General features: G+C 43.0%; 1 protein-coding gene across 1 annotated transcript; it reads right to left on the bottom strand.

Moving 5' to 3' along the window:
* Positions 1-85: 85 nt before the first annotated feature.
* Positions 86-27,979, bottom strand: LOC121459388 (transcription factor Sp1-like). Its single transcript, XM_041669092.1, has 6 exons — positions 27,933-27,979; positions 26,449-26,609; positions 24,653-26,168; positions 7,976-8,141; positions 4,554-4,753; positions 86-4,160 (listed from the first exon to the last, which is right to left on the bottom strand). The coding sequence occupies exons 1-6, from the start codon at positions 27,937-27,939 to the stop codon at positions 3,847-3,849; spliced, it is 2,364 nt and encodes a 787-aa protein (XP_041525026.1). The 5' UTR covers positions 27,940-27,979; the 3' UTR covers positions 86-3,846.
* Position 27,980: the final 1 nt, after the last annotated feature.

The following is a 27,980-nucleotide window of genomic DNA, read 5'->3' as shown; positions in this document are numbered from 1 at the left end:
TTAAAACTGAATCAAAACTTCAATCATGTAGCACCAGGGCTCCCTCAAAGTATAACAGAGGCCTGGTTAGGACCCCCAAAAGAAATCCTCAAAAAGTATCCAAATTTATTGCGGCCTAACAAAGATCTGCAGCTTCCAGTATTCACATACTGTGAAGTATTAACAATACAAAATATATCCTGAAAGTCAGACACCTGCAGTTCATAGTGCTTTCTCAGATTTGTTAAAAAAATACAATGCTTAGTTTTCTATATAGGATATACAAAAGCAAAAAATATATATGTATATAGTAGAAATAAAAATCAGCCATAGTAATTTACAGCTTTAGTCTCCAACCCTCCCCAAATTATAACACCTTCACCCCATACTTCAGTCTATACTTTCTGAGATCAAAGGTTCTATATTTATTCTGAAACCAAACTGAGAAATAGTCATTATATTGCATTTTGAATAGCACCCCAAAAAGAGTGCCTGTTGGGAGGTCCCCAAAGGAAGAGGGCGGGTTGGTCCTTTCTAGGAAAAAGGCGGCACAGTCAAATAGTATGTAGATGATATGAATGGGCAACCCAGGACAAGGGGATGAATGCATTAAGATTACTGTTTCAGCTGAGCATGGTGGCATATATCATCTGGAACCCCAGCACTTGAAAGGCAGAGGTGGTGGGTTTCATAGTTAAAGGTCAGCCTGGACTAATCATGAATTCAGACCAGTCAAGGTTATACAGACAGACCTAACAAGATTACTAAATTTGTGGTCACCCACCACCAGCAAAGCAGAGTCATTAAAAAAAAATAAGTAAAAGATCATGAAGGTTGGACATGGTGACATATACCTGTAATCATAGCACTTAGGAGCAGAAAAACTATCCAAAGTTCAAGGCCAGTCTGAGTTACATAGCAAGTTCCAGGGTAGCCAGGGCTACAGAATAAAACCCTGTCTTAAAAACAAAAAACAAACAAACAAACAAACAAAAAACAACAGCAACAACAGACAAACAAAAAAAAATCCCAAACAATAAATTTCAGAATCAATATGCAGGTTAATTATGTTAAATTCCAATGGCCAAAAATTTAGGGAAAGGTTATTTTTCAGTAATGAGACCTGGACTGGAGGAATGTAGTCTCTACCTATGAAAAAGGCCAAGTGGATCATAGATAGGAAAACAGAAGCAGAAACTGTTTCCATTTAAAAGTCAAATAAGACACTGGAGAACGAAATAGGAAAAGCAGAAAAAAATATGATGTAAATTAATTCATGGTAATGTTAATAAAGCAGATGTTGAGGATAAACCATCCAAAAGAGAAAACACCGTCAAACAACTTATTTAAAGGCTTACAGTCCTTGGCATCATTAAGTCAGCTTATCATCATCACTTCATACTGAAGAAGATTCTATTCCTTGAAAAGATCTAGCAAAATACTGCACACTCCAGTGAGTTATGCTGCCCCTTCCTCCAGAGATGCCATAGTACATGATTATTAGACATAAAACAACAAGGTTTGAGGTCTGCTTTTCTGTGGGAATAAAAAGGTGTCATGGTGACTGAGGACGGATACCTTTTGAATCACCATGTGATCTGTGATCTGGGAAAAGTCCTTGAAATATTTCCTGAGTCTTGATAAGAGTCTTAGTTTGCACAGGAAGGACCAAATAGAATAGACTGATGTTAGAGGATCAACGGCTCTTGTAATTCAGACTATCACCACCACAAACTTAGCAAGAATCTACTTTCGATGGAATTCACATAAAATGTATAATAGTATAATCTATTTGTAGCCAAGATAGAGAGTTTAGAACAAAGAGTCCACTATAGATTTGGATGTTGATTTCATTTTCAAACACAAAAATAATTTCTTCTTTAGAAAGTGCACTAGGATATCCCCCCACCCCGTTCATAATTGTAACTGATTTAGCATAAGCAGAGAACTGACCTCAGGAACATACCCAAGTTTTTTAACCAACTTCTTGGTAACGGGCCTGAAAAGCATTGTAATCTGAATTTATTTTCCAACAATTTCAAATATAAGTTCTCATCTGCACGTAGATATATACAGGCACAAACACCCACTCTCACACAGTCATACACAAAGTTTACTTTCTCTATCAGATCAGGGTAATTTTTTTATTGCAGATCTCTTTAAATATTGGCTAATAGAAAATCTATCCCCAACCTAATAGATTACACACATACACACACCACTTCCATACTACCTCACAGTGAAAGGCTCTCTGACAAGATACCAGAAGGTCAAGAGAGACAATGCTTTCTTTAATGGCTGGGCCTTGAGGACAATTCTGGTTGCATTTAAGCCTCAGTGTCAAATGCACTGAGTTTCCCTGCCGTTATAATTTTTGGATCAGTCTCTTCTGGAATCAGGCCATGGATAAAGCAGGATAATTTCTCCCAATCTCTCCTATAATCCCCAGTGGTAAGACAAGATTTCCCTTTGTTCTGGGCTTATCGTTCCCATGATTGTGTGTTTCCTTTACCCTTAGGAACCACCCAACTACATACAGAATTAAGGGGGAGATTATTTTAAAGAATTACTCTTGCCACTGGCACAAGCTTTGCATTCTACAGAATTAAAAGTTAGAACAGATTCACTGGCTGATGCTTCTTAACATGAAAACACTAACAGGAAGGAACTACAGAAATATTTAAAAGAGGAAGTATACTTCCTTTCAGTGTGGGAACTCAGAAGCCCAATACATTAAGGCTTAGAGCTATTTGGAAGACAATGATACTGAAATCCAAATAATTCCATGAATCGAGACTACGAGAACATCTTTTTCCTACTGAAAGCTGCTGCCTACTATTTGACCATTTTTTGACCGTTTATGCACATCAATCCAAGATTCTCTCCCTCAAAGGGCCTCTTAGACAATTTCACAGACTTCTGACTCCTGATGTTTACAGTAGCTAACAAAGGGAGATGGTTTTGACTCTCCAGCACTAAGAAGGTGCCTGCGTCAGTAGTAATTTGAACACTCCCCCCATAGCTACTTCAACCATCAGCCTGCACTTCAAGGTTTTCCATTCTGCTGCTCGAACTAAGCTCTTTAAAATATTGACCGAAGTGACTAATCCAGAAATCACTGTCATAAACAACACAGGAAGTGATCATGTGAGAGAAGGGGAGAAAAAAGACTGAGTCAGGAAAGGAGCGCAAGGAGCTGATCCCATATAAAATGACAAAATTAAGACACATATGTATATACGAACTAAAAGCAGAGCACATGAATGCTTACTCTGGTTGGATGCCAGGACATTTATAGAAAAGCTTGATGTGTCATGATAAGGCTCAGCCATTGAGAAATAAGGCAATATTAAAAAAAAAAAATGACCAAGGTATTTTTGGTCAGAAAATGGTCGTTTTCCTCCTCCCAGCCACCCCTATGAAAGCATCTCTATATATTTATTTATATATATATATATGTAATATAGAATCTGTTTTTGTTAAAAAGTATTTCAATGATCATACATATTTATCAAGGCATGATGGCTTTGGGGGTGGGATCCATCATGGGAAAGCTTAGAGGTTCAGAAATGCAGGAAGAGGAGGCTGGGGTAAGAAGTGTAAGAAGAACCTGGGATGAAATAAATGCTTATCAAAAGGGTGGCACCAACACAACTTTCACTAATATTTTCCATTTTCAAGGAGTCACCAGTAACAGATGGGTGCCACAATCCCATCTCTTCTCCTGTACCCTCCCTCAATTCTTCCCTCCACCAAGAACATTAATGCTTCATGGCTCGCTCTTCCACAAGTCTCTTGGACCCATGCTATCTTGCATCCCAGGCTTGGTGGGTAATGGCCCATGTCTCTGGCCCTAGGTGTCTAATCTCAGAAACCATTGCCACTGATATTAATGGACTGTAGCTCTGTCACCTGCATGACGTTGATGCCACTGTTGGCAAGACGGGCAATACCCTCGGGACAGATGGCCTCCATGGCTACCATATTGGTGGTAATAAGGGCTGAAGGAGTGGCAGTGCCACTGCCTTCTGAACCTGCCCCACTGTCCAGGGGCAAAGTGCCCACACTCAGGGCGACCCCTGGGCCTCCCTTTTTGTTCTGGTGGGTCTTGATATGCTTTGACAGGTGATCACTCCTCATGAAACGCTTAGGGCACTCAGGACAGGCAAATTTCTTCTCACCTAGATAAAAAAGCAAAAGATAACTTAATCCAAAAACAGTCAGAACAAAGATGGGGTTGATGTGTGTTCTTCAAAATCCAAATTCAGGAGTCTCTTCCAGAGGTCCTGAGTTCAATTCCTAGCAACCACATGGTAGCTCACAACCATCTGTAATGACATCTGGTGCCCTCTTCTTTCAGCAGGCATACATGGAAGCAGAACACTGTATACATAATAAACAGACAAATAAATCTTAATGGAGCTCCTTAAAATCTTCCAGAGTAATCCAAGTGCTCTTTGAGACACACTCAATTTCACACATAAGTTGTTCAGGATGTTCAGTTACTTCAAAGGCAAATCATGTCTTCTCGTTTTGTCTATTACTCATTTTCTCTTCCCCTGGGTCTCACTCACCTGTATGTGTGCGTTTATGTCTCTGAAGCTCATCTGAACGTGTGAAGCGTTTCCCACAGTATGACCAGTTACACATGAATGGTCTCTCTCCTGTATGCCAGCGCAAGTGTGCCCGGAGATGTGAGGTCTTGCCATATACTTTGCCACATCCTTGGATATGACAAATGTGCTGTTTCTTTTTACCAGGATCTCCAGAGCCTCTATGAATGAGAACATAATGATTTATCATTCTGGAGACAAAAATTAAAGAACCAAGAAGTGTTAGTAATTACCTAACCCATTCTTTTGTTTGTTTTGGATACAAGTATCTCTGGCTATCTTGGAACTCCATAAATTGACCAGGCAGGACTTGAACTCAGAAACCTACCTGCCTCTGCTTGCTTAATGCTAGGATTAGAAGTTTGTGCCACCATACCTATCACTGAAATTGACTTTAAAAAAAAATTTAATATTTACTTATGAGTAGTTTGTCTGCACATATGTACGCCTCAGCATGTCTGGTACCCAAGGTCAGAAAAGGATGTGAAATCTCCTGGAACTGGAGTTACAGATGGTTATGAGCTACCATGTGGTTGCTGGGAATTGAAACAAATCCTTTGGAAAGGCAGTCAGTGCTTAGCTGATGAGCCATTGCTTCCCCTCCAGTTTTTCTTTGTTTGGTCTTTTTGAGACAGGATTTCCTTGTGGAGCCCTGGCTGTCCTAGAACTCAGAGATCTCTCTGCCTCAAATGCTGAGATTAAAGGTGTGCACTATAGCACCCAACTTGTGGGGTTCTTTTGTTTTGTTTTGTTTTTTTGAGACAGGGTTTCTCTGTGTAGCTTTGTCTGTCCTGGAACTTACTCTGTAGACCTGGATGACCTTGAACTCACAGAGATCCGCCTGCAGCCTCTGCCTCAGTAGTTAAGAGCACTGGTTGCTCTTAACTCTTGAGTTCAATTTCCAGGACCACATGGTGACCCACAACCATCCTTAATGAGATCTGGTGCCCTCTTCTGGCTTGCAGGCAGAACACTGTATACATAAGAAATATAAATCTTTAAAAAAAAATAAAAAAATATTTGTGTGAGTTTGTGCATATGAGTACATGTGTCTGAGGCATGAGACCCCTGTAGCTGAAGTCACAGGCAGTTAAGAGCTACCTGATATGGGTGTTAGAAACTAAACTCAGGTACTTCAGAGAGTAACAAGAGCTTAACTGTTTAGCCATCTCTGCAGTCCCCCATTTCTTAAGGCTTTGTCTTGTTTTGTTTATTTTTGTTTTTGAAAATGTCTTATGTAACATAACAGGCTGCCTTTGAGATCCGGATCAAACAGACTAGGCAAGCTCTCTTTATCATTACTATTATTTTTATGTGCATTGGTGTTTTGCCATGAATTTTGGGTTCCCTGAAACTGAAGTTACAAACAGTTGTGAGCTGCCATGTAAGTACTGGGAATTGAACCCAGGTCCTCTGGAAGAACAGTCAGTGCTCTTAACCACTGGACCATCTTTCCAGCCCCAAGCTCTCTTCTATTAAAAGTTATAATTTCTGTCTCGAAAAACCAAAAAAAAAAAAAAAAAAAAGTTTTAATTTGTATCCCCTCCAACCCTGTGCACATTTTGGGGGGGAGGAGAAAGAGCTTTGAGACTGGGTCTCATATAAGCTCAGGCTGGCCTCAAACTTACTAAAGAGTTAGCCAAGACTAATTTTGATCTCCTGATCTCCTCTACCTTCTAAGTACTGAAATCATATAGGTAGGAGCAACTATCACACTTGACATCAAAGATAAATCTTCAGCTGATTTTAGTTAATTAGCTTCCAAAATCCAAGTTATAGATTACCTTCCTCAGAGATGTGGAGGCGCATGTCATTAATCCCAGCACTTGGGAAGCAAAGGCAGGTGGATCTCTGTGAGTTTAAGGCCAGCCTGGTCTACAGAGCTAGGACTGGTTCCATAGTTACTGAGAAACCCTGTCTCAAAAAACCAAAGATAGAGAGATAGAGATAGAGATAGAGATAGAGATAGAGATAGAGAGAGAGATAATAAAAAAGGGGCTAGCCAGGTATGGTGGTGCAATTCAAGGCAAGCCCTCTCCTGGGTTCCATAGGTAGTACCTGCATGCACAAGGCATACATAAACACATGGAAGAAACACTCAGAAACAAAAAACAAAGATGAGTAAATCTTTAAGGAAAAAATTTAAAGCCGGGCTGTGGTGGCGCACGAATTTAATCCCAGCATTCACTCGGGAGGCAGAGGCATGTGGATCTTTGTGAGTTCGAGGCCAGCCTGGTCTACAAGAGCTAGTTCCAGGACAGGCTCCAAAGCTACAGAGAAACCCTGTCTTAAAAAACAAAACAGCCGGGCGATGGAGGCACACGCCTTTAATCCCAGCACTCGGGAGGCAGAGGCAGGCGGATCTCTGTGAGTTCGAGACCAGCCTGGTCTACAGAGCTAGTTCCAGGACAGGCTACAAAGCCACAGCGAAACCCTGTCTCAAAAAACCAAAAAAAAAAAAAAAAAAAAAAAATTAAATGAAAGAAAAATCCTGGTGGAAAAATATTACATCTTTAGTAAGAGATGGACGATAGTGGTATACACCTTTAATCCCAGCACTTGGAAGGCAGAAGCAGAGGCAGGCAGTACTCTGAGTTCAAGCAAGACCAGCCTGGTCTACAGAGTGAGTTCCAAAACAGTAAGGGCTACACAGAGAAACACTGACTTGAGAGAAAGTGAACAAAAATAAAAACAAAAAGCACCTGGAAAAAGTATTGTCTTTTTGAGTGATAACATAACTGTGAAAACTAGTGTAATTTTCCTAAAGTTACTGTAAAAAAAAAAATCATTGGGGGCTGGTGAGATGGCTCAGTGGTTAAGAGCATTGCCTGCTCTTCCAAAGGTCCTGAGTTCAATTCCCGGCAACCACATGGTGGCTCACAACCATCTGTAAAGAGGTCTGGTGCCCTCTTCTGGCCTGCAGACATACACACAGACAGAATATTGTATACTAAATAAATAAATAAATAAATATTAAAAAAATCATTATAAGAAGTAGGTTTAGCGCTAGGGAGATGGCTCAGTGGTTAAGAGCGCTGACTGATCTTCCAAAGGACCTGGGTTCAATTCCCAGCACCCACATGGCAGTTCACAACTGTCTGTAACCCCAAGATCTGACACTCCTCACACAGACATTTATGCAAGCAGAGCACCAATGCACATAAAATAATAAATAAATTATTTTTTAAAAAAAGAAGTAGGTTTAGCCGGGTGGTGGCACATACCTTTAATCCCAGCACTCAGGAGGCAGAGGCAGGTGGATATATATGAATTCAAGGCCAGCCTGGTCTACAGAGAGCTAGTTCCAGGACAGCCAGAGCTAAACAGTGAAGCCCTGTCCATAAAACCAAAAAAAAATTCTATATTCAAGAAAATGACCTCACCTTCCTTCACTGTCTTTACAGTAGGGGCATGTACATGCTTCCCTCCGAGTCCTCCGACCAGCTTGGGGCTGGGGATCAGTACTGTTCTCTCCTTCTCCACCTGCTGTCTCATCATGCATCCCATCACCACCAGATCCATGGAGGCCAAGCTGAGTGCCATGATCACCTGAAATAAAGAGAGAGGTTCAAGATGCAGTGGGTAGGACAGAGAGCTACAGAACCTCACAGACATCACACTCATAGCACCAACTTTTCATTACAGTTCCTTCTTCAGTGTGATTGTCCAAGCCAGAGGACAACTTGTAAAAATCGGTTCTCTTCCACCATATCAGTTTCAAGGGAAAAGTTTCTGCGCCCCAAAAAGCCTCTCCACTGATGCAACAATCCAAATCAGACAAAATCAAATCAAATTAGAAAAAGCCAGGTTTAATGGATACAACGCTCCCAGATGATTTTCCAGCCCTCCAGAGAGGAGATGGGAAAGGAAGATCAGAAAACTGGGGAGCAGTTTAAGTACCCTGTGGGAGTGGTCTTGAGCATCTCTCGAGGAGGGGAAATAGTTTGGTGGGCTTTCTGAGATGCAGCAGGGTTTGGGGAGAGGGCTTGGAGTAGAACTTTTATCAGAACATTCCAGACTCTGAGTATGCCAGGGACTGAGGGTGAAGATTCCAGCAGAACATCAAAAACCAATCTCAGACTCTCAGCCTTGGCAGCAGTGCCTTTACCTGCTGAGCATCTCACTGGCCCATATGGCAACATTTCTTCAAGATCTTATTTTATTTTATTTAAAGATTTATTTATTTATTATGTCTACAACATTCTGCCTGCACACCAGAGGAGGGCGCCAGATCTCAGTACAGATGGTTGTGAGCCACCATGTGGTTGCTGGGAATTGAACTCAGGACCTCTGGAAGAGCAGTCAGTGCTCCCAATCTCTGAGCCATCTCTCCAGCCCCAAGATCTTTTTTTAAAATATGACATAAGGTCTCGCTATATTTGCCCGGGTTGGCCTTAAACTCCTAGGCTCAAGCAATCTTCTGACTCAAGCTCCCAAATTGTTAAATTAAAAATAAAATTAATTTAGCCGGGCGATGGTGGCGCACGCCTTTAATCCCAGCACTCGGGAGGCAGAGGCAGGCGGATCTCTGTGAGTTCAAGACCAGCCTGGTCTACAAGAGCTAGTTCCAGGACAGGCTCCAAAGCCACAGAGAAACCCTGTCTCGAAAAACCAAAATAAATAAATAAATAAATAAAATTAATTTAAAAAAATAAAATTTAAACTTCCTAAGGGACTACCAAAGGACTACAGATTTAAGTTTATATAATAGTTACAGGCTAACCTTGGCTAAAGATTAAGACCCATGTAAAATACAAAGGCTTACATGACATCAACATCATATTGGAATTTGTTCCCCACCCCCTTAATAATAGTTTTAGAAAGGAACAGTTCAATCTTAAAACATGGTGCTAGTTAAGCAATGAGATAAATTAAAGATTGGTCTTCCTGTGATGAAAATAACTAGGAAACCAGAAGCAGTTTAATGACAGTTTTGGGCAAACCCAGTTGCTGTCTCTAGCATCAATTTCTGAAACAACTACAAATGTCAGACCTTTTCAGTTTCTTCAGAGTAAAGAAGTGTGGCTAAACCCATGATCTTCCAAGAAATCACTAAGAGTCAAAACTTTAGGAATTACTAAAGCATGATGAAATTAAAATGTCAGTAACTATAAAACAAAACAAATCACCATTCTAGGAACTGAGCCAAGGGCCTCCACACAATACTCAAGTATTCTACCATCCAAAGGCTAATTTCCATATATTTCCAAAAACTGTGCTTAGGCTTCCAGGTTCCTGTCTGTCACCTCACTGTGATAAGTACCATGTCCAAAATAATAACAACAATAAAACAAACAAACAAAAAAAAAAGACAAAACAAACCAACAAGGGAAACAAAGGGTTTATCTCTTCTTACAACTCTTATGTCATCACAAGGGAAACCAGAGCAGGAAATTGTGGCAAGAACCAAGAGGCAGGACTGGCTTAATCTCCACGACTTGCTTATTCTGGTTTCTTACACCATCTAGGACTACCTACCCAAGAGAGACCCAGTTCCCAGTATGCTGGGTTCTCGTAACAAGCATTAATCAAGAAAATGACCTACAGACTTGTCTACAAGCACTTTGATAAAGGTATTTTATTTTAGATTCATTTATATCTATAAGTGTATTGCATACATTTGGGATGCCTGAGAGATCAGAATATAACATGGGCAACTTAATGAGAACCTCCCCCATCCCCAAATGTGAAAAGGGTTAAGGATATATGGCAGACCAAACAGAGCTCTGGGGAAAGCAAGAAGAAAACACTGGGCATCCTAGGGAGAAAGAAGCTAGACATGTGAGTTGGAAAAATGGGCCAACAGAAAAGTGTAGTAACTGCTTACAATTGTCTGTAACACCAGTTAGGCGGTTGTGGCACAAGCCTTTAATCACAGCTCTTGAGATGCAGAGGCAGGTGGATCTCTGCTGAGTTTGAGGCCAGCCTGGTCTACAAGAGCAAATTCCAGGAATTCCAGGACAGGCTCCAAAGCTTCAGAGAAACCCCTTCTCAAAAAACAAAACAAATCAAACAAACAAAAAAACTGCCCCTGAAAATGGGTAGAGCTAAGCGATCAGTAAAACAGTATTAATGGCTTTCACCACTAGATGTCACTGTGACTAAGTAATATACCACCCTCTTCCATAGGTTTAAGACGAAAAGGAAAAAAGAGAAATCTGCACAAAATTTAGGAACATAGAAGATATTTTGGAAGTCTCTCCATCAAATCTAAATATCAATTTCAGTTTTGATAATGTTCCCTATCAGCGTTGGTAATGTTCCCTGTTAAGGCTTGAGTTTTGCCATTCATTATGAATCAAAAGGTACAGATTAGAAAGGTCATGATGCTAAATGCCTAATTTCAGCAGTCAGAAAGTGCAGTGGCAGGAATATGGTCAGTCTGAGGTCTCTGCCACATAACGAATTCAATGACAGCCTGAGCTACACTGATAGTATCAAAAGCAAAACAAAATAAAATAAGCAAAGACCTGCCTCAACTTCCCAACTGCTAGGATTTTAAGTTTGAGCCACATTCCTAGCTATTGTGTACTTTCAGCATCAATTCATTCTCTATCACAACAGCAGAGCAATTAAATAGAAGTAGAAATAGTACTCAAAGCTGGGTGTGGTGACAAATGCATTTACTCCCAGGACTCAAGAGGCAAAGGGCAGGTAGGATCTCAGTGAGTTCAACACCAGCCTTGTCTACATAGCAAGTTCCAGGACAGCAGTGCTACAGAGAAACCCTTCCACAAAACAAACAAATGAACAAATAAATGATAAAACAAACTATTTCTATCACTCAAGAGACAGAGCAAGGGCTGGAGAGATGGCTCAGAGGTTAAGAGCACTGACTGCTCTTCCAGTGAGTTCAATTCCCAGCAACCACATGGTGGCTCACAGCCATCTGTAATGAGGTTTGGTGCCCTCTTCTGGCATGCAGACACACACACAGACAGAATATTGTATACATAACAAATAAATAAACATAAAAATAAATAAATAAATACACGCAACTGGGCGGTAGTAGTGGTGCACACCTTTAATTCCAGCACTTGGATGAGAGAGACTGGCAGGTCTCTGTGAGTTCAAGGCCAGCCTAGAGTTCCAGGACAGCCTCCAAAGCTATAGAGATATAGAGAAACAGCGCCAAAAAAAAAAAAAAAAAAGGTGTGTGTTATTTTATGTACACATTCACACACACACACGGGGCAAGAGAGATAGCTCAACAATTAAAAACACCAATGTGATACAGGTAAAGAACCTGCTTTGGCCTATGGCAGACAGTTGCTCTGTGAATCTATCTGGCTTCTGGGAACTTGCATGCACACCCACATAGGCATGTCTGCCTGCCTGCCTGCCCGCCTGCCTCCCACCTACACACACACACACACACACACACACACAAATAAACATTAGAAAAGAAAAAGAGGCCAGGTGGTGGTGGCGCACACCTTTAATGCCAGCATTTGGGAGGCGGAGGCAGGCGGATCTCCTGGAGTTCAAGGCCAGCCTGGTGAAAAACAAAAGAAGGAAGGAAGGAAGGAAGGGAGGGAGGGAGGGAGGGAGGGAGGGAGGGAGGAAAAGGGGCCAAGCGCATTGGTTCACACCTTTAATCTCAGCACTCCTGAGGCAGAGGCAGCTGGATGTCTAAGGTTGGGGTCAGTCCACTCTAGAGAGTGACTTCCAGGACAGTCAGGTATACACAGAGAAACCCTATCTCAAAAGAAGTAAATGAATAAAAATAAAATAAAAATAAAAGCTGGGCAGTGGTGGATCATGCCTCTAATCCCAGCACTTGGGGGAGGCAGAGTCTGGTGAATCTCTGATGAATTCAAGGCCAGCCTGGTCTACTGAGAGAATTCCAAGAAAGACTTCAAAACTATACAGAGAAATCCTGTCTTCAGCCCCACCAAAATTATAATTATATAATATATATTTATATATTTTATTATCTATTATATAAATCAGGCCTGATGGAGCACGCCTTTAATCTCAAGCAGAGGCAGGCAGATCTCCATGGGTTTCAGACCAGTCTGGTTTACACAGTGCATTCCAGACTAGAAACCACCACATAGTAAAATTCTGTCTCAAAAAAAAAAAAAAAATTTTTTTTTTTTCCGAGACAGGGTTTCTCTGTGGTTTTGGAGCCTGTCCTGGAACTAGCTCTTGTAGACCAGGCTGGTCTTGAATTCACAGAGATCCACCTGCCTCTGTCTCCCTAGTGCTGGGATTAAAGGCGTGCGCCACCATCGCCTGGCCTGTCGCAAAATTAAAAAAGAATGTGAAAAGCACGCTGCTTCATGTGGGCTCATGATTCTGATTCTAGCATTCAGGAAGGTGAAATAGAATATAGAGGCCAGCCTGGGCTATAGCGTGAAATACAGTCTCAAAAACAAGGATAAACACTTCAGGCAGGGTGGTGGTGGGCACACCTTTATTCCCAGCACTTGGGAGGCAGAGGCAGCAGGTGGATCTCCATGAGTTCGAGGTCAGCATGGTCTAAGGAGTAAGCTCCTGGACACTGTCTGGAAACAACAACAACAACAAAACAAACAAACAAACAAAACCACTCAGAACAGTCTAGACACCTACAATCAGTGGTGGTACACACTTGGGGGGGGGCAGGTGATCAAGGTCATCCTTCACTATATCTCAAGGCTAGGCTATGAGACAGCCTCAAAAGTTAGGAAAAGCAGTTGACAGCACTGGCTGTTCTTCCTGGCTAGAAAGATAGTTTATTAGGTAAAAGAGTTTATTATGTAAACATGAGTTCAAATCTCCAGTACCCTTATGACAGCTCTGGATGACTACACATGCTTGTGTTCCTAGCCCTAGTATGCGGGGAGGGGGGACAGGGAATAAAATGGTCAGGCAGCCAGCCAGCTTAACTGAAAATGTTAATTTCTAGTTCAGAAAAAGACCCTGCCTTAAAGCCCTATGGCTAACAGAGATAGAGACAACTGAGACACATGAGCACACAAACCTGCATGTAAGAGCAGGTACACTTAACACACACAAAGTTCAAGGTCTTTATCAGCTACATAGTGAATTTAAGGCTAGTCTGGACTACATGAGACCCAGTATCAAAAAAACAAAATAATATAAAAAGAGTCAAAGGCAGTCAAGATGGCTCGGTGGCTAAGAACACTGACTGCACTTCCAGAGGACCTGTATTCAATTCCAAGCTCTTACACGGCAGCTCACAACCATCCGAAACTCCAAATTCTGAGGGACCCGACATCCTCTTCTGACCTATGTGTGCACCAGGCATGTAAGTGCACAGACATACATTCAGGCAAAACACCCATACACATTAAAAAACAAAAACAAAGCTGGACAGTGGTGGCATATGCCTTTAATCCCAGCACACTGGGGGAAAAGGCAAAGAGATCGCTGAATTAAGAGGCCAGCCTGGCCTACAGAGTGAGTTCCAGGACAGCCAGGGCTATGAGGAGACCAGGCCTCAATATAAATAAACAAAACAAGAGGCTAGAGAGTTGCCTCAGTGGTTAAGAGCACTGGCTGCTCTTCCAGAGGATTCAGGTTCAATCCCAGCACCCATATGGCAGCTCACAACTGTCTGTAACTTTAACTCCAGTTCCAGAATATCTAGCAACTTCACAGACATACATGCAGGAAAAACATCAATACACATAAAATAGTTAAAAGAGAGAGCAAGGCCTCAAACAAAAAAATAAGTAACTTAGATTTTCATGTTCAATAGTGAGTAAGGAGAGGATAAAGATAAGAAAGATAGAAAACGAGCCGGGCGGTGGTGGCACACGCCTTTAATCCCAGCACTCGGGAGGCAGAGGCAAGCGGATCTCTGTGAGTTCGAGACCAGCCTGGTCTACAAGAGCTAGTTCCAGGACAGGCTCCAAAGCCACAGAGAAACCCTGTCTTGAAAAACCCAAAAAAAAAAAAAAAGAAAGAAAGAAAGAAAGAAACGTAAATTTCCTCCTCTCTCTCTCTCTCTCTCTCTCTCTCCCTCCCTCTCTCTCTCTCTCTCTCTCTCACACACACACATACTTTGTTGTTGTTTTTTTTTTTTTTAAGTCAGTGTTTCCCCATGTAGCCTTGGCTGTCCTGGAACCTGCTTTGTAGACCAGGCTAGCCTCAAACTCAGAGATATACACCTGCCTCTGCCCCTCAAGTGTTGAGATTAAAGATATGGCGGCCACCACCCGGCTAATCTCTTAAAAAGCAAATCTTTGGGCGCTGGAGAGTTGGGCCAGTAGTTAAGAGCACTTGTTTCCAAAGACCAGCATCCACATGGAAGCTCACCATCTCCTAGAGCACCAACACACACATGCAAACAAAACATCCATACAAATAAAATAAAAATAAATCTTGAAAGAAAAAAAGCAAATCTTTGGGGCTGGAGAGATGGCTCAGAGGTTGGGAGCACTGACTGCTCTTCCAGAGGTCCTGAGTTCAATTCCCAGCAACCACAAGGTGGCTCACAACCATCTGTAATGAGGTCTGGTGCCCTCTTCTGGCCTGCAGGCATACAGGCAGACAGAACACTGTATAGATAATGAGTAAATAAATAAATATTTTTAAAAAAAAAAAGCAAATCTTTGTCGTAACCTAGGTATTTCCTGTTTTAAAAAAACAATTTCAAAATAGTTCAGCTATCAGTTCTTTTGCACATAGGTAAGCAGACATGCACACAAAATTTAGATTATGCAACTCTAAACTGGAGTAACAAGTAATACCACCCAGTTTCCATAAACAATTCACAGTCCAAAAAACATGGAAGCACATGTCAAAAAAAAAAATCAAGTTATAATCCAGATTTGTAACCAATTCTCCAAGATTCACTTAATAGCTTTATAAAAGGGGGCTGGAGAGACAGCTCCCAGGTTAAGAGCACTGACAGCTCCTTTTAAAGGATCTGAGTTCAATTCTCATCACCCACATAGCAGCGTGCAACTATCTCTAACTACAGTTCCAGAGAATCTGACACCCTCACACAAACATACAAAACACTCGAGCACATAAAATAAAAATAAATTAAAAAAGAAAAAGAAAAAAAGCTTTACACAGAAACAGTTTTCATTAGGTGTTAAGGTCACACCTATAATCACAGCAACTTGAGAAGTAGAGGCCCTTGGATCAGGAGCTGAAGTTCAGTTAGAACTACACAGTAAGAGGCCAACCTTTGTTACCCTGGAAATAGAAGGGAAGAGGAGAGTACAGAAATAACAAACATTTTCTGGTCTTCAAAAAGGGGTTTGTTTACTTTGTTGTTGAAAACAGGGGTTGGTCTCTAACAACTCAGCTGAAGATTTTCTTTATTAAAGATTTGTGCCTTTAATCCCAGCACTCGGGAGGCAGAGGTAGGTGGATCTCTGTGAGTTCGAGACCAGCCTGGTCTAGAGAGCTAGTTCCAGGACAGGCTCCAAAGCCACAGAGAAACCCTGTCTCGAAAAACAAAAAAAACAAAAAAAACAAAAAAAAAAAAAAAGATTTGTTTATTATGTATACAGTGTTCTACCTGCTTGCCAGAAGAAGGCACCAGATCTCATCAATGATGGCCTTGAGCCACCAAGTAGTTGCTGGGAAGTGAACTCAGAACCTCTGGAAGAGAAGCCAGTGCTCCCAACCTCTGAGTCATCTCTCCAAGCACCTGAAGATGTTTTTATTTTTTTTTTTTTTTTTTTTGGTTTTTCGAGACAGGGTTTCTCTGTGGTTTTGGAGCCTGTCCTGGAACTAGCTCTTGTAGACCAGGCTGGTCTCGAACTCACAGAGATCCACCTGCCTCTGCCTCCCAAGTGCTGGGATTAAAGGCGTGCGCCACCACTGCCCGGCTCTGAAGATGGTTTTGAACTCCAAATCCTCCTGCCTCCCAAGTGCTTTGGATTGAACGCTGGTGCTACCACATCTCTACTCACTTAACTGAGTTAAAATGGCCATACTACATGCAAAACGCAGCATGACTTAACAATGATGTTATTAAAAAAAAATTGGAGCCGGGCCGTGGTGGCGCACGCCTTTAATCCCAGCACTCGGAGGCAGAAGCAGGCGGATCTCTGGGAGTTCGAGGCCAGCCTGGTCTACATAGCAAGTTCCAGGACAGGCTCCAAAGCTACACAGAGAAACTCTCTCTCTCTAAAAACCAAAAAACCAAAACAAAGTGTATTATTTTAGGAAAAGATTCAGAAACATGTTTCATTTGATAAACTATATTATTTTTAAATAGAAATATTTCTCAAAAGACTTTTTACATAAAAATGTTAACTCTGGCTGATCGAGGATGCTCATATCTGTAATCCCAACACTCACTGACTGAGGTAGAAGGATTGTCACAAGTTTGAAGCCAGCCTGGACTACATAATGAGTCTCAAGCCAGTATAAGCAACAAATTAATGCTCAATTTTTGGGGAGAAAAAAAGTAAAAAACATTTTTACAAACTAAACAATGACCTCTTCACATGCACTAGTTGAAAACACAACTTCTTTTCTTTTTAAACAAATTAGGTTTCAGCAATCTGACCCCAACTTTAGTGAGTCTACTGGCAAACCAATGCCAGCATCACATCCAACTTAACTGTAGACAAAACATTCTCTTTACCCCAGTAAAAATTAGCACATGTACAATTTTTAATTTTAGTGCCTGAAGCTTTATGAGTGAATTACAGACATCAGGATAGTCTGCTCTATTCTCATGCCGAAGCACAGCTCTGCATTCTCTATTAGAACTCCCAAGAAGTCAACCAAACTCAATTTCTCAAAGCTGTCCCTATGCACACCCAAGACAAGTTTTCAGTGTTTGACAGGGGATGAATACAAAACGACAAAGATACCGATAAAAAGACAAATGTATTGATTAAAACAGAAAAAGGATGCCCATCAAAATCTCAGCAAAGGGCTGGAGAGATGGCTCAGGGGTTAAGAGCATTGCCTGCTCTTCCAAAGGTCCTAAGTTCAATTCCTGGCAACCACATGGTGGCTCACAACCATTTGTAATGAGGTTTGGTGCCCTCTTCTGGCCTGCAGACATACACACAGAGAGAATAATGTATACATAACAAATAAATAAATAAATATTTAAAAAAAAATCCCAGCAAAATCCTTCAAAGACCCCGAAAGAAAAGTACTCAACTTCATTTGGAAAAGCAAAAAAAAAAAAGCAAAAAAAAAAAAAACAAAAAAAAAAAAACAGGACGGCCAAAACAATCCTGGGCAATAAAAAAACTGGAGGCATCACAATCCCTGATTTCAAACTCTACTACAGAGCTACAGTACTGAAAACAGCCTGATATTGGCATAAGAACAGACAGGAGGACAAATGGAACTGAACAGAAGACCTGGATATCAATCCACACATCTTCAAAACCTGATCTTTGATAAAGAAGCAAAAACTATCAAATGGAAAAAAGAAAGCATATTTAACAAGTGGTGCTGGCATAACGGGATATCAACATGTAGAAGAATGAAAATAGGGCTAGAGAGATGGCTCAGTGGTTAAGAGCATTGCGTGCTCTTCCAAAGGACCTGAGTTCGATTCCCAGCAACCACAACCATCTGTAAAGAGGTCTGGTGCCCTCTTCTGGCCTGCAGACATATACACAGAATATTGTATGCATAATAAATAAATATTTTTAAAAAAAATGAAAATAGACCGATCACCATGCACAAAACTCAAGTCCAAATGGATCAAAGACCTCAACATAAAGCCAGCCACACTGAACCTTATAGAAGAGAAAGTGGGAAGTACACTTGAACGCATTGGCACAGGGAACCACTTCCTAAATAGAACGCCAGCAACACAGACACTGAGAGAAACAATTAATAAATGGGACCTCCTGAAACTGAAAAGCTTCTGTAAAGCAAAGGACACGGTCAACAAGAGAAAACAACAGCCTACAGAATGGGAAAAGATCTTCACTAACCCCACATCAGATAGAGGTCTGATCTCCAAAATATACAAAGAACTCAAGAAATTGGACACCAAAAGATCACATAATCCAATAAAAAAATGGAGTACAGACCTAAACAGAGAACTCTCAACAGAGGAATCTAAAATGGCTCAAAGACACTTAAGGAAAAGTTCAACATCCTTAGTCATCAGAGAAATGCAAATCAAAACAACTCTGAGATTCCATCTAACACCTGTAAGAATGGCCAAGATCAAAAACACTGATGACAACTTATGCTGGAGAGGTTGTGGGGAAAAGGGAACACTCCTGCATTGCTGGTGGGAATGCAAGCTGGTACAACCCCTTTGGATGTCAGTGTGGCGATTTTTCAGAAAATTAGGAAACAACCTTCCTCAAGACCCAGTAAAACCACTTTTGGTATATATCCAAAGGATGCTCAATCGTGCCACAAGGACATGTGTTCAACGGTGTTCATAGCCTCCTGCCTCTGCCTTGCAAGTGCTAGAATTAAAGGCCTGTGCCATCACCACCTAGCGCACATGCCTGCCTCCCTCCCTCTCTCTCTTCCAAGCCAGGGTTTCTCTGTGTAGCTTTGGCTGTCCTGGAATTCCCTCTATAGACCAGACTAGCCTCAAACTCAGAGATCCGTAGGCCTCTGACTCCCAAGTGCTGACATTTAAGATGTGCACCTCCACCAGCAGGCTTTTTCTTTTAAGACGGAGTCTCATCATGTATATAGCTCGTATTATATAAATCCAGTTTGACCTCCAACTAAAAGATTAGCCTGCCTCTGCCTCTAGAGTACTGCAATTAAAGGTATGAACCACCAAACTTGGCCCAAAGCTATAGTTTCTAAGGCTACCTCATCTTAGAAAATTAAGATTGTGACGGGCGGTGGTGGCGCACACCTTTAATCCCAGCACTCGGGAGGCAGAGGCAGGCGGATCTCTGTGAGTTCGAGACCAGCCTGGTCTACAAGAGCTAGTTCCAGGACAGGCTCCAAAACCACAGAGAAACCCTGTCTCGAAAAAACCAAAAAAAAAAAAAAGAAAATTAAGATTGTTTCATATGCAGTGAGTTTTCTCCTACACTGTACTTTGAAGAGTACTGTTAATGCTTGAGTTCTCTAGTTCATAAGTAATACTGTATCAGAAAAGAGAGTAAAGTAAGATATTTTGTAGCAACTGAAGCTAGTCTCTAGGAAACTATACTTTTTAAGATAAAATATAGCCAATTGGTAGTGGCACACCACTTTAATCCCAACACTTGGCAGGCAGGGCAGGAGGATTTCTGTGAGTTTGAGGCCAGCCTGATCTATAGATGGTGTTCCAGGACAGCCAAGAATGCTATACAAAGAAACCCTGTTCCAAAAAACAAAAACATAAAATCTACTCAATTAAGAAGAAAAAGGAGGGTTTGAGAGATAGTTCCAACCGTTAAGAGCACTTAACCGTTAAGAGCTGTTCTTTCAGAGGTCCTGAGTTCAATTCCCAGCAACCACATTGTGGCTCACAACCATCTTTTTTTTTTTTTTTTTTTTTTTTTGGTTTTTCGAGACAGGGTTTCTCTGTGGTTTTGGAGCCTGTCCTGGAACTAGCTCTTGTAGACCAGGCTGGTCTCGAACTCACAGAAATCCGCCTGCCTCTGCCTCCCGAGTGCTGGGATTAAAGGCGTGCGCCACCACCGCCCGGCGCTCACAACCATCTTTAATGAGATCTGGTGCCCTCTTCTGGTGTTCATGCAGAACACTGTGTACATGGTAAATCTTTAAAAGAGAGAGAGAGAGAGAGAGAGAGAGAGAGAAAAGGAAGGGGATTACAAAATTATGACCAGTTTAACAACAACAACAACAAGGTCATTTATGAGCTAGGAATGTAGCTCAGTTGGTAGAGTGCTTAGCTGGCACTTGAGACTCAATGCCAGCAGCACCTAGTAAAATCCAGAACCGCAGTGCACATCTAGAGGTGCAAGTTAAAAAGATCACAAGTGGCCGGGCGGTGGTGGCGCACGCCTTTAATCCCAGCACTCGGGAGGCAGAGGCAGGCGGATCTCTGTGAGTTCGAGACCAGCCTGGTCTACAGAGCTAGTTCCAGGACAGGCTCCAAAGCCACAGAGAAACCCTGTCTCGAAAAACCAAAAAAAAAAAAAAAAAAAAAAAAAAAAAAAAAAAGATCACAAGTTCAAGGAGCCCTTCAGCTACACAGTGAGAAATCATGTCTTTAGGGAGAAAAAAATTGATCACATGTGTCTTCAAAAGCATGTTAATGAAGAAAACAATTCTTGACTTAAAAATGACTTTTCCAGTCAACCAGATGGCTCCAAAGTAAAGGTGCTTGTTGAGTGAGCCTGGTCACCTGAATTCAATATCTGAAGCCACCTAAGTTCACCGCTTGGAGCTTACTTAAACGTGGAAGCGAATTCCATGAAGCTGTCCTGACCTCCACACAGATGACTTTAAGGTTTCAGTATCTCATTCTCTTATCTGTTAATGTCAAACTGCCGATACATTACATACACCACACAGTTTGTAGAGTTCAAGACCATCAATAGCAACTAGGTAGCCCTAACTTATGACATATTAAATGGCAAACTTCCCCCAAAGTATGACTGGAAATGTCTCATAACTCCTCTCAAGAGCCTAAATTACAACAAACCTCTTAGAAATGGCAAAGATCCAAATTACTAACTAGTTGGAACAATTCCAAGATCTTGCTCTCCTCTAAATATTGAAACTCCTAAATAAAACTCATAATCAAAGAAAAAGCAAGCATGCTGGTATAGACTACTGAGAGTCTCATTTTCTAGGCTGTTGAACTCAGCTTTTATAAAACTTACCCTCATTAAATTTTAGCTAGCAGTTGTTGGAGGTTTAATCCCAGCACTCCAGAGACAGAGACAGGCAGAGCTCTTTGAGTTTGAGGCCAGTCTGGTCTACAAAGCAAGTTCCAGAACAGCTCAAGCTACACAGGGAAACCCTACGTCTTTAATCCCAGCACTTGTTCCTGTAGACAAGGCTGGCCTCAAACTCAGAGATCAGCCAGCCTCTACCTTCCGAGTGCTGGGAATTAAAGGTGTGGGCCATCACTGCCCAGCTTTTCTGTATTTTTTCACTGTATTTTATTATAGATTAATTATAGTGTTAGTGGCTTACACATATAAATGATGTTAGCCTGGGCTACAGAGTAAGAACCTGCACTGCTGGTGGAAGCAGAAGCAGGTGGAGCTCTGAGTTTGAGGCCAGCATCCTCTACAGAGGGAGTTCCAGTTCACACAGAATTACAGAGAAACCCTATCTATAGAAAACCCCTCCCCCCAAAAAACCCAAAGACCCCGAGTTTAATTCCCCCAAAATATATTGATGATATATAAATATCATGTTGATCTACATGATAAATTTTTTACCTTGGTTTTTTTTTTTTTGGTCTTTTTTGTTATTTTGTCTTTTTTTTTTTTTTTTTTTTTTTCTGAAGCTGAGGACCGAACCCAGGGCCTTGCGCTTGCTAGGCAAGCGCTCTACCACTGAGCTAAATCCCCAACCCCTACATGATAAATTTTTTTAACTTGTTTATGGATGATAAACTGGCACTGATCCTCTTGCCTCATCCTCCCCTGACAAGGATATACACTAGACTCACGATGTATTTTAAAATAACAAATTCTAAAAAGGCTTTCATTTTTACTGATTTTTGGCTTTCTAAAATCATTTTGTTGGTTTTCATGGGTTTTTTGTATTTTTTTTTTGTTTATTTTATTTTTTAGTTGTATTGTTTTTGAAACAGAGCCTCCTCATACAGCCAGCAGCTAGCTAGCTAGCCTAAGTGTGTGTGTGTGTGTGTGTGTGTGTTTCATTTGTTTGTTTTGGCAGAGAAAGTACTGTATGAGACAGAGTTTTCCTGTGTAGCCCTGGCTGTCCTGGAACACTCTCTGTAAACCAGACTAGCCTCAGACTCAAGAGATCCACCTGCCTCTGCCTCTACTTCCCAAGCGCTGGGAATAAAGTCACATGCTACCACTGCCAGGCCTTTGAACTCACGATTCTTCTCCTCAGTCTCCCAAGTAGAGGAATTACAAGAATGGGTCACCACATCTATCTGGCCAATGGTGACTCGACTCAGTTTGCACAGAAGGTAGGGTGATAAAGGCTAACTAGGGAAGTCAGGTCTGCTGGTGCACACCTCTAAACCCAACACTAGGAGGCGGGAGACAGGCCACCGAATCTCTGTTGAGTTCAAGGTCAGCCTGGTCAACACAGAGTTCCAGGACAGCCAGGGTTACTTATTGAGATCCTGCCTGAAACAAATGAACAAACAAAACAATACAAAAACATAAAGAACAGAAACTCATCTTGTTGAAAATCTTTCTGAGGGCTGGAGAGATGGCTTAATGGTTAAAAGCACTGGCTTCTCTTCCAGAGGACAAGTGTTGGGATCCCAGCACCCACACCAGGCGGCTTACAAACACCTGGAATTCCAGTCCCAGGGAATCTGATGACCCCTTCCAGCCTCCTGGAGCACCCATTCATCCAAACTGCATGAACATACAGACAGAAACACATATGCTTACGTAAAATTTTAGGAAAAAAAGAAAGAAAAAACTTTCTGGAATCTAGTAAGTCATTTTCCCCTCAATTTTGAGTTACAACCCATGAGAAAACTGTTCAAATTGAATCATCACATTCTGTAACCTATGTAGTCTATAAAGCAAAAGAAGGCCATTGATCTAGTTTCCTGAATCAAGATGTGAGGAGTTGCTTGCCTCCTACTCCTGTCAATAAAGGAAGGAGCTATCAGCGAGGCAGTGGTAGTGCACACCTTTAATCCCAGCACTAGGGAGGCAGAGGCAGGCAGATCTCTCTCGAGTTCGAGACCAGCCTGGTCTACAAGAGCTGGTTCCAGGACAGGCTCCAAAACTACAGAGAAACCCTGTCTCAAAAAAACAAAACAAAACAAAAAAAAAAAAAAAAAAGGGGGAAGGAGGTACTAACCCCAGTTGCCATGCCTTTTCCACAAAAATGTGGCATATTCAACACATTTAATCACAAAAAACTGTCAGTCAATAAACCTCTTCCTTAAAGGACAGAGGCAGGCAGATTTCTGTAAGTTTAAGATCAGTCTGGTCCATATGGTGAGTTCCAGGGCAGCTAGAACTATTATACAAAGAAACCTTGTCTCAAAAAAAAAAGTACTGCCTGCACTTCCAGAGGAACCAGGTTTGATTCCAGAACCCACCTGGCAGGCTACCAACTAACTCTGATGGCAGGGTACTTGAGGACTCCCTTTTCTGATCCCCAAGAGCACTACTAACTTATGTGATCCACAGACATGCATGCAAAACACTCATACACATAAAATAAAAACAAAAGAAACAGAGGAGGAATATGAGAAGAAACGCAACCCTAGAGTTAAAGAGTAATTTTACATTTTGGTTTTGTTTCCCCTTACGCAACAGTGAAAGGGCTTGAACATAGGGTCTTCTGACTCTCCTGCACACTAGCCCATCCCCATCCCCATGGTTTGCAGTTTGTTTTGCAAAAACACCCTTTTAAGAATGTAAAACCGAGGCAGTCTGGCAGAGGTAGTGCACTCTTTAGGCAGAGGCAAGCAGATCTGTTTCAGTTTGGAGTCCAGCCTGGTCTACAAAGTGAGTTCCAGGATGTTACACAGAGAAACCATGTCTTGAGAAAAAACAAAAACAAAAAAGAATTTAAAACTGGATCCTGGACTGGACGGTGGATCTCTGTGAGTTCAAGGCCAGCTTGATCTACTAGAACTAGTTCCAGGACAGGCTCCAAAGCCAGAGAAACCCTGTCTCGAAAAACCAAAAAGGTGCTCCTTTCAGCAGGGCAGTGGTGGCGCACACCTTTAATCCCAGCACTTGGGAGGCAGAGGAAGGCGGATCTCTGCGAGTTTTAGACCAACCTAGTTCCAGGTTAGGCTCCAAAGCTACAGAGAAACCCTGTCTTGAAAAACCAAAAAAGAAAAAAGTCCTCCTTTCTCATCAGATCAACTGAAAAAAAAAAATTTCTATTTAATCAGCTCCAAATGTCTTGAATAAAACATTTTACACTTGTCTGATTGATTAGTCCTTGAGGAAACATCTCAGAAGGTTCTCTTTCCCCCTTTAGATTCAACAGTCTTAGGGAAGTATTAGAATTAGTTTGTAATAAATGCAAAAGAATGGATGTCTTACCTGGGGCATTTGCTATAGCCAATGGCAGACCCGGAATCTGGTGCACCTGGATCCCTGAAGTACCCAATGCACTGAGGTTAATGGTCTGGAGGCCTGGCATGGAGGAAAGTTGAGCAGCATTCACAGTGACTGTGCCAGCAGGAATGGAGGCAGCTGAGGCAATGGGTGTAAGGGTGGTATTGCTGCTGCTAGTCTGCCCCAAGGAAACGCCCTGCATAGGGGCCAAGGTGATTGTCTGGGCTTGCGGGTTCTGAACTTGAAGATTCTGCAGCTGAAGGGTCTGCCAACTGACCTGTCCATTGGGCCCCACTGTTGGTGTCCGAATGATGATGGGACCAGAGTTCTGAACAGCCTGAAGCTGGAGGTTCTGGAGGGTCTCCTGGGAAATAGCTTGAGTTGTGAAGGTCTGCCCTGACAATGGTGCTGCCTGGAGGGCCTGAAGAGCTTGTCCCCCTTGAACTAACTGAGGCTGAATAAGAATTTGTTGTTGCTGTGTCTGCTGACTTTGCTCTCCCTCTTTTTGCTGACTTGCTTGAAGTGAGCTTCCTGATGCCTGATTCTGCTGGATGTTGAGAGAATCAGATCCTTGTAGACCACCAACCCTTTGGGGTGTCTGGCCTTGAGAACTGGTCCCTGATGATCCGCTGGTGGTAAAGTTCATAATTCCCATGTTGCTGGTGGTAGTAGTTGTTGAGTAGCTATTGGCATTGGTGAAAAAGGAACTGGAACTAGCTTGTGATGACACCAAGCTGGCAGAACTGATGGCAGTCCCTGAGGTGACAGGCTGTGAGCCGCTCTCCTGGGACCCAGAACTGCTGCTGATGGTGACTGCCTGAGAGCTGGGAGTCAAGGTAGCTGCAGAAACGCTGTTGACAGGTAACAAGGTGATGTTCCCATTCAGGGCCACTGGAACATTGGTCACATACTGAGTCTGTCCTGAGAGCACATTATTAGCAAGGCCTTGGAGGGGCACAGCCTGCTGGAGTAGATTTGGCATAGCAGCAATTATGTTGCCCCCACTTCCTCTATTTGTGATGATCTGTTGGTTTGCACCCGGTATGATCTGTATTTGACCAGAACCATCCTGCTGCACTTGGGCCCCAGTGGCAGCAAACTGCAGCTGCTGCCCATCAACAGTCTGGAACTGTGGGATTACTTGATACTGAATATTGGGCATTACTCCAGGTAGACCTGTCAGAACTTGCTGGTTTTGTAAGTTGGGGGTAGTAGCCACAACATACTGCCCACCAGAGACTGTGCGATTCTTGGAAGACTCGCTGCCATTGCTGCCATTGGTACTGTTGCCACTCTGTTCCTTTGAGGTAGGGGTAGCCCCAGAGGAGGAAGAGATGATCTGCCAGCCATTGGCACCCTGTGAAAGTTGTGTGGCTGTGAGGTCAAGTTCACCTGTGCCCCCTGACTGACTCGGACCCTGGGAGTTGTTGCTGTTCTCATTGGGTGACTCAATTCTGCTGCAGGTTGCTGCCAGCAGAGCCAAAGGAGATGGCTGGGATTCCTGGCCAGAAGAGAGGAAAGGAGTTAGTGGCACCCAATAGCCGGCCTAGGGGGCAGTATTCAGCAGACAAACAGCAACAATGCAGGCATAGAGCAAAAACCAGAAACAAAATGCTGACTTTTGTGTATCGTTCCAATTTCAAATTTGGGGACCCTCTAGACCAACTATCTTTCTGTGTGTACTTCCATACCGTAATTCTTCCCAGCATTTTTGATTAAGGAGTTTTCTAGGAATATTTACACCCTCTCAACACCTTCCCCATTTTTGACTGATCACTCACCTGCCCTCCTCCGCCACCACTGCTGCTGCTACTGCCTGTGCTGCTGCTTCGAGTCTGAGAAAAGGCCGCACCACCACCATTACCATTACCCCCATTACTGCCACCAACACCTTTTTCAATCTTCACCACGGCTGTCACTTCATCCATGGAGTGATCTTGGTCTAAAAATAATTACAAAACAATAAAGTAGAAGGGGGTGAACCTCCCTAAGGTTTAAAATAAGGCTTTGACAAAAAAACATCTTAAAATAGGGCCAGAATGTTGGCAGGCCTGAAATCCCAGAATTTGGAACTGGAGGTAAGAGCAGCAAGCAATATTTCAACTACATAGTAAATTGGAAGCCAGTGCCCTAGGTGTGCGGGACAGGCACATGGCTCAATGGTGTCCAGGATGCGTCACTATTTTCCCAAGTACAAAATTAAAGCCAGAAATAATTCAAAAAGGGCTTTGGGAACCAGGCATAGTGACACACACCTATAATCCCAGCACTTGAAGAATGAGGAGGGTGGCTCACCAGTTCTAGATCTATCTGGGCTACAGATAGAGAGAGACCAGGTCTTAAAACAAAACAAACAACACTTCTGAGGAAGAGAATCCGAGGGCAGTGTCTCAGGAATAACAAAAAGCTGCCCCTAGTAATGGCACACTCTGTAATCCCAGGACTCAGGAAGAAGCAGGAGGATAGCTAAAAATTAGAGGCCAGCTTGGTCTTCATAGTAACTTTCAAGCCAACGAGTATCAAGGAGACCCTGTCTCAAAAGGAAAAAGAAAGCATTCTGGGAGGAAGAGGGAACCCAACATGTGGGTGGATGGAAAATGTGCTAAAATTAGGATGAAGAAAGATGGGGAAAGATCAAGTGTAAAAAAATTAACCAAACAGGAAGGGAAGGAGAAAGAGTACATTCTAAGTACAGACGAGGAGACATCTGAACACACTTCAGGGACTAAAGTGGGCTAGGACTTAGAACCCAGGTTTGGGGCTGAGAGGGCGGGCCCTAGAAGGAAGGGGCGGTTTCGGGGTGAGGGGCGTGGAAAGGGCGGGTCAGATGGGGGAAGGGAAATGCACAGGGGGTGCGGGGGAGGGCCTGGGGCAGGCAGCGACCGGAGGGCGGACCGGGAAGGCGGTTGGCTCAGGCGGGGCCTGCACTGGTCGGGCCGCCCCCGCGGCGCCAGCCCCCGACGGGAGGAGCCTCAGGCGGCCGGCCGAGTCGTGGGGGGTAAGGCCCGTCCCCCGTGGCCGGGGCGGGCAGGGGGCGGGCGAGGCCACGCTGCCCCCTCCCCCGGGGCGGATGGCCCATCCCCCTCCTCCTCCGAGGCCCCGCCACTGCCCCTTCTCCCTCCCTTCCCTCCGCCCCGGGCGGGACCAAGGCCGCCGCCGCCGCCTCCCGCCCGCCCCCCCTCACAGCGGGGACCGCCCGGTCGGCCCTCGCGCGCGCCCCCTCACTCCCCTCCCACCCCTAGACGCGGAGTGGACTCATCCTTACCGCTCATGGTGGCAGCTGAGGGGCGAGCTCAAGGGGGTCCTGTCCGGG

Source organism: Microtus oregoni, unplaced genomic scaffold (assembly GCF_018167655.1).
Source record: "Microtus oregoni isolate MIOR12 unplaced genomic scaffold, Mior012 000019F_ref0000042, whole genome shotgun sequence".
Taxonomy (NCBI): domain Eukaryota; kingdom Metazoa; phylum Chordata; class Mammalia; order Rodentia; family Cricetidae; genus Microtus; species Microtus oregoni.
The sequence above is the reverse complement of the archived record's forward strand: the minus strand, read 5'-3'. Positions and strand labels throughout refer to the sequence as shown.

What these genes read in the sequence shown, in the direction of transcription:
- LOC121459388 (XM_041669092.1), bottom strand. An exon ending in GTGGTGGCGGAGGAGGGCAG is followed by an intron (nt 26,169 to 26,448) that starts GTGAGTGATCAG and finishes TCTTCTGGCCAG; the next exon opens with GAATCCCAGCCATCTCCTTT. An exon ending in GGCTATAGCAAATGCCCCAG is followed by an intron (nt 8,142 to 24,652) that starts GTAAGACATCCA and finishes TCTTTATTTCAG; the next exon opens with GTGATCATGGCACTCAGCTT.